Below are 7,193 nucleotides of genomic sequence, written 5' to 3'. Positions count from 1 at the left end.
AAAATTGGATAGAATTGAACCCTGACTCAGCAGGAGGCAGATTCACCCCAGAGACTGAGCAAGGCAATTCTCACGAGGGGGTTGCACCAGTGAGGATCTAATGCTCTCTCTCTCCTCTTGCCTGCAAGCATCATTTGGAGCTGTTGCTCCTGCTGAATCCTGGGGGGGGGGGGGCGGCATGGTGAGGCTGCAAGGAAGAGCTGAGCAAAGCCACCATTGCCCTTTATCAGATGCAAAAAAATTCTGGGGTGGGGCTTGCAGTGCCCCTGGGGAGCCCTGAACATGAACTCTGGCTGTATCCAAGTCATGCATGGCTTCTGTAAGGGTAAGTCTTGCCTCACAAACCTTTTAGAATTATTTGAAAAGGTCAACAGGCATGTGTATGCGGGAGAACCCGTGGACATTATATATATCTGGACTTTCAGAAGGTGTTCGACACGGTCCCTCACCAAAGGCTACTGAAAAAACTCCAGAGTCAGGGAATTAGAGGACAGGTCCTCTCCTGGATTGAGATCTGGTTGAAAACCAGAGAGTGGGTGTCAATGGGCAATTTTCACAATGGAGAGAGGTGAAAAGTGGTGTGCCCCAAGGATCTGTCTTTTCAACCTGTTCATAAATGGTGCTTTTCAACCTCTTCATAAATGACCTGGAGACAGGGTTGAGCAGTGAGGTGGCTAAGTTTGCAAACGACACCAAACTTTTCTGAGTGGTGAAGACCAGAAGTGATTGTGAGGAGCTCCAGAAGGATCTCTCCAGACTGGCAGAATGGGCAACAAAATGGCAGATGCGTTTCAATGTCAGTATGTGTAAGGTCATGCACATTGGGGCAAAAAATCAAAACTTCACATATAGGCTAATGGGTTCTTAGCTGTCTTTGACAGATCAGGAGAGAGATCTTGGGGTGGTGGTGGACAAGTCGATGAAAGTGTCAACCCAATGTGCAGCGGCAGTGAAAAAGGCCAATTCTATGCTTGGGATCATTAGAAAAGGTATTGAGAACAAAATGGCTAATATTATAATGCTGTTGTACAAACCGATGGTAAGGCCACACCTGGAGTATTGTGTCCAGTTCTGGTCGCCACATCTCAAAAAGGACATAGTGGAAATGGAAAAGGTGCAAAAGAGGGTGATTGCTGGGCTGGGGCACCTTCCTTATGAGGAAAGGCTATGGCATTTGGGCCTCTTCAACATAGAAAAGAGATGCCTGAGGGGGGGACATGATTGAGACATACAAAATTATGCATGGGAAGGATAAAGTGGATAGGGAGATGCTCTTTACACTGTCACATAACACCAGAACTAGGGGACATCCACTAAAATTGAGTGTTGGGAGAGTTAGGACAGACAAAAGAAAATATTTCTTTACTCAGCGTGTGTTCGGTCTGTGGAACTCCTTGCCACAGGATGTGGTGATGGCATCTGGCCTAGATGCCTTTAAAAGGGGATTGGACAAGTTTCTGGAGGAAAAATCCATTATGGGGTACAAGCCATGATGTGTATGCTCAACCTCCTGATTTTAGAAATGGGCTAGTTCAGAATGCCAGATGTAGGGGAGGGCACCAGGATGAGGTCTCTTGTTATCTGGTGTGCTCCCTGGGGCATTTGGTGGGCCGCTGTGAGATACAGGAAGCTGGACTAGATGGGCCTATGGCCTGATCCAGTGGGGCTGTTCTTATGCTCTTAAGGCCTTCTGGCAGAGCGACAGGATGGGAAGGGGGGCGAGGTTGTTTTGCTGCTATTTCAGGCGGGTGAAGGGGCCGCCTCTTTCTGCTCCCTGACCCATGCGCTCAGCACTGGATCCCGGCGGGGGGGAGGAGCCAACATGGCAGGAGAGAAGCTGCAGCTGCTGGAGAGGTAGAGCTGCTGTCCTCCTTCCAGAGCTTGCGCGAGAGGCGCGCCCCCGCCTGCCTGCAGGGAAGTGGAAGGCGTGCGCAGCCTCGGGCGCCGGGGCGATGGCCCCTCCTGGGTGGCTGCAGAGGCTCGGGGGCTGCCCTGCCTCCTCCTCCCGCCTTTGATCTCCTCCCTCCCGTGCGGGGCTGCAGCTGTCGTCATCGTCACCATGTAGGAAGCGTCGCAGGGTCCTCAGGAAGTGCCGCGGGGCTTGCAGCAGGAGTGGGAGGCCGGGCTGTGGGCTGAGGACACGTGCGCGCCCCCTACGCCTTTGGGACGCGGAGCAGCTGCTCTCCTGCCCGGGCTCGGTGCTGAACGGGGCCAGCCTGGCGGAGGGATGTCCTGTTGCTGCTGTGCTTCTCCTCTCTCCGGAGCCGGCTGAGGATCCTCGGCGTGCCGCGCCTTCTCATCCTCAGGGATTCCCACTTGGATCTGCAGGGGGAGGGGGCCAGCAAGCAAGATGTACACCTTCGTGGTCCGAGATGAGACCAGCAGCATCTATGCGGAAGTGGCCAAAATCCTCCTTTCCACTGGACAATGGAAGAGGCTGAAGAGGGACAACCCCAGGTTTAACCTCATGCTGGGGGAGAGAAACAAGCTGCCTTTTGGGAGACTGGGTAAGCGAGCAACAGATGCATGCCTACTCAGAAGTAAGTCCCATTATAGTCAGTGGAGCTTACTCCCAGGAAAGTGTGGATAGGATTGCAGCCTGAGAGCCCAATCCTAGGCATGTCTACTCATAAGTAAATCCCATTAGACTCAATGGGGCTTACCCCCAGGAAAGTGTAGATGGGATTGGAGCCACACACTGGCAGGCAGGGGCGGGCCAACAGCAGCTGACCGAACTCAACCTTCAACCCAACCCAGCATCCAAGTTGCACTCATTGAAATGAATGGGCTCCTGGCCTGGGCTTCTAGTCTCCTCTCTAATGCTTGAGCCAGGGTGACCGGATACAATGGAGGATGGAGTACCTATATCTTTAACCATTGTATAGAAGAGGGAATATTGGCAGGTGCAGCTTCTTAAACCTTTCCATGTTGAGCTGTGCCTACCAAAATTTCCTCTTCTATACAGTGGTTAAAGGTATAGGTACTCTGTCCTCCATATATGTGTGTGTTTGTGGGCGTGGGTGCTTCCCTTCAGGTGGCCCTGGGAAGAAGTGTCCAAGTAATTGATGTCTGTGATGTCTCCTGCTGCAGATGTTGGGTTTGGGTGTTGCCTGCTGCAACAAGGGAGGGACTTGGCTGTTAGCAAGTCAGCTGGAGTCAAGGAGTGTTGCTCTCAGGGAGGAGGCATCCTCCCCCAATAAATGGTACACTGATCTGATAGCTCTCTTTAATTAATATCTTAATTAATACCATTATGAATGGTTTAAAAATAGCACTTTTGTTATAAAAATGGGCTTCTACAATAGGGATTTTCAGTGGTATTGGATTGGTATATGATGGTGTTTAGGTTTATACTATTTATCATAATATAAGGATAAGTTCTTAGAGCAATTCTTACATATTTAAATAAGCTTATTTAATGAGGGAGTTGTTAAGAACAAAGAACTGAGCCAACAGAGAAAGACTAACTTTATCTTGCACTTACCGTATTGAAATGTCACTTTACTGATTGATTGGATTTATACCCCACCCTTCCACTCTGCTTTTAATTCTTTAATTAGAAGGAGGTAAAAAACAACATTTGGCTCCATCAAGATGGAACAGAGAATATTGGCTTACAGAGTCTACCTAGCTCAGTATTGTCACCACTGCCTGGAAGCAACTCTCAATGGGTTACCTGCAGGAAATTTCTCTGCCATACTTATGAATTGAACTGGGGACCTTATGTATTCAAAGCGGGTGCTCTGCCACTGAGCTGTGGCTCCTCCCTTGGCTGCCTTCTCTTGGGCTGTAAAATCTTCTTCACCAAGAAATCTATGGGCATTCAACAATTGTGTCATTCTGCATTGATGGCGTTGAGACCCAGTCTTCAAGTTCATAGTTTGTATTGCTTTCATTCAGGTTCAAGTTTGTGTTTCCTGGCAGATGGATTGAGGGTTTATTTCTGAATTTTAAATTGAGATGTTTACTCAAATAAGTCACAACAAAAGTAATTTTTAAGCTATGGAACTGAAGCTTTCTGTTCTCACAACTTTTATACCAAGAATTGTTTAACTGCAAACAGGCGCACATGAACCCATTGTTTTTAAAAGGACTTGAGTGCATTTAAATTTGTCTTATCACCAAAGCCTAATCTTGTGAGTGGATTTTACAGCTGGTTATAAAAGAAATGAGGTGCCCCTTGTTGAAGTGATGGGGAAGCCTTATTTCTAAATAGGGAGAATTGAGAAATAGTAAAGTAAAGCTAAAAAAAAAAATCTGTTGAACATTGATTATTGGGGCATTAATATAAAAACTTGAGCACATGATTTAAAAATTTTATTTAGTTAACCTCATACATTTGAGTTGTTGACGGTTTTCTAATTGATTTTGTTTTATGCTAATGTGCATCTTAACTGAAAAGGGAGGAAGCAAATCCTCTATTTACTTTGCTGTGAATAGTTTCACTTCCATCAAGAGGCTATTTAAAATGCTGTTCATGGACACATGAGTCAGCCTGCCATGAGGAATGAAAGGCAATTGTTTCTAAAACAGGTGGTTCCTTCAAGGGCTGGATTGCTGAGAGTGACAAAATTAGGAAAATGCAGCAGCAGTAGAAGTGTCTGAGCCAGAGCAAAGCACATTTTAAAGCTTATTGTTATTGGTGGGAAAGATCCAAGCACATCTAAATCTCTCCAGCTGAAATCAGTGAGCTTAAGGATGCTTAAGTTGCCTGGAGGCTCACACTTTGTGACCAAAGCAATTAAAATCCAGTCTTCAAGACTTGCAGAACAGGGGAAAATTCTCTGTAGTGGTCACATTTAGGATTGAAGGAGGATTGCGTAGGATGAGAAAAATTATTAAAATGCTTTGTAACCTGAGAGTATTTTACAGATAATCATAACAATAATGAAAAGAATTGAGTTTCTCACTAAGCAGAGAATCCAAGAAGTCTAAGGTTGCAATTCTAGACGTACTGTACTGACCTGGAAGTAGGACCCATTGAGTTGGACTTATTTCTGGGTAGATGTACATGGAACTGGGCTGTTGGTAATCCTGCCCTCTCTCCTTCCCCCTGAAAGTATCAAGAGACATAGGTAACATATCGAATTCAGCCCTGTACTGGTTTCTGAGATAATTATGTAGTCTCTATACATAATTAACATTGTGTGTCACTTGGAGTGTTTTAGTAAATAAGAAAATACCTTGCATTAAAAAGCAAAGAGGATAATGATTAAGGGAACCAAATAAGTCCAAAGGCTCCATCTGTTAAGAGGAGTAACAAACATGTGACTGTCATGGAAATTAGCCTTGGGGGATCATGACTTTGTGACTGTTGGATAGATTTCTGTGTTGCTGTGCTCCCAGTGGGCAGAAGCCCTTTTTCCCCAAGGTCATGAGTTCTGTGCTTTGCCAAGGCACCTCCTGCACTCTCCATAAGTCTCTCTTAATGTTTTACATTAGGTAAATATTACATTACCTCTTTAAGTAAGACTGAGTAGTCTGCAGGCATGCTGCATCACCACTGCCAGATATCTTACTTTGGAACATTATTACTCCATCACCCATGATGCTGTACAGTAGGACAAAAAAGTACATTTATCAAGAAACAGCATTTCTTTTGTAAGACAATTTGTATTTGAACTCCTTGGAGGACACAAAACATTGAGGGGTATCTATGGTACAAAGGACTGTTTCAGGCAAATGGAAGGTTCAGTACCTTAAGAGCTGAACCTGTTGGTCAGATGTGGCCCTAGGACCTGAGAGAATGATTGCTGAGAGCCTTTGGGATTCCTGGGCTATCATTTGCAGGCTTGCTGAGATTTGAAGAGTTTGAACGTTTTTGTTCCAAGCCTTCCCAGAAGATAATCAGAATTTGTAGTTCCTTGATGCAGTGCTATCATCAATGTGGCACCAGTGTCTGGAGTACTGAGTAGTTTTCTGGAATAGGAAAGTTTCTAGAAACAAATTAAAATATTGATAATTATTGGTGGCTGCATTATAAAAGCAGTAGTACTCCCAACTCTGCCCACTCAAGACTGTCTAGTTCTGTCCACTCAAGGCTCACATTGGTGGCCATTTCAAGATGATTGTCACCTTTTATATTTTAATAATGCTGGTGGAGGGGTGGGGGAGATAGCCCTCTAGCTATTCTGACTGGCGAGTATGGCAGGGTGCTTAACGGGAGTAAGGAGTAACTTTAATAAATAATTGTTGCTGTACACAATGCATTCATCTTAAAGGGAGAGGAAAGCCTCCAAAAGTAAAAGTAGTTGCTCTTTTTATATTTCTGATGTTAACAACTCACAAAGAGTAAAATAGACATGTGGGCTTGGCAGGAAGGCGTGAGATGCTTGTTCTAGCTGTAAGGAAATCGCAGGCTTTGGAGCGTGACTGTTTTGCACTAGCTTACTGTATTTGGAGCCGCTCCACCTATGAAGGAAGGCTGGCTATGGTCCTGCCTCAACACTGCTGATCAAAAATAGGATGTTCAGGACTTGCTTTGCCTTTACCTCCATCTCTGATTCTGTGCTGCCAGCCCCTTTCCCCAAAATGGATGTTCTGCTTTGAATTCCTTGTTAATGGAGCAACAAGTGAGCAGAGACACTTGAAAGTGAAGGCTTTGGATCCTGTGTTTCTTGTTTATTTGGGGGGCACAGTTTGCTGATATCTTACCTTGTTTAGTAGATAAAGGGAATGCAGTAGACATCACCCATCTCAACTAATTTGTTTATCCATCAGTGATCACTCTGTATGGCTCTTTATAGCACAGAAAAAAGTTCTCAGTCTAAATTTCAACACAAGAAGACAACACGTTAGATTTTACTGATTCTATCCATTGTTTCATCTAGTTTAGGCTGCAGTCCTATGGGCACATTCCTGAGATAAGCCATATTGAACTCAAGGCGACTTACTTCTGAGCAGACTTGGATTGGGCTGTGAGTTTGCCTACACTGGCTGGCAGTAGCTCTCCAGAGTTTCAGATAGGTGTTCTTTTGGAGCCCTACCTGGAGATTGCAAGGATTGTATCTGGGACTATGTCCTGCATACTGCCAAGCTGCAGCTGTTTCCAAATGGAAGTGAAGCAAAGTATGGGAAGAAAAGGCGTTCTGTTTCTTTACGTGAACTTGACCTTTGTGTCAGTCAAGAACAGAGGTTGTGTCAAAGGTTTCATGGAAAAGGTGGGTTTTATGGAAGAATTTGCAACAGGAGGG

The 7,193-nt window shown here is 45.3% G+C and overlaps 1 protein-coding gene across 1 annotated transcript in view; it reads left to right on the top strand.

Moving 5' to 3' along the window:
- Positions 1 to 1,821: 1,821 nt before the first annotated feature.
- Positions 1,822 to 7,193, top strand: part of TTL (tubulin tyrosine ligase) — a 30,025-nt gene continuing 24,653 nt past the window's right edge. The window contains exon 1 of the mRNA XM_066625038.1: positions 1,822 to 2,507. Within this exon, the coding sequence (XP_066481135.1) occupies positions 2,351 to 2,507 (157 nt within the window). The 5' untranslated portion in view covers positions 1,822 to 2,350. The remainder of the gene's footprint in view (positions 2,508 to 7,193) is intronic.

Source organism: Tiliqua scincoides, chromosome 1, assembly GCF_035046505.1.
Source record: "Tiliqua scincoides isolate rTilSci1 chromosome 1, rTilSci1.hap2, whole genome shotgun sequence".
NCBI classification, from domain to species: domain Eukaryota; kingdom Metazoa; phylum Chordata; class Lepidosauria; order Squamata; family Scincidae; genus Tiliqua; species Tiliqua scincoides.
Note: the sequence above shows the minus strand (reverse complement) of the source record. Positions and strands in the feature narration are given on the sequence as shown.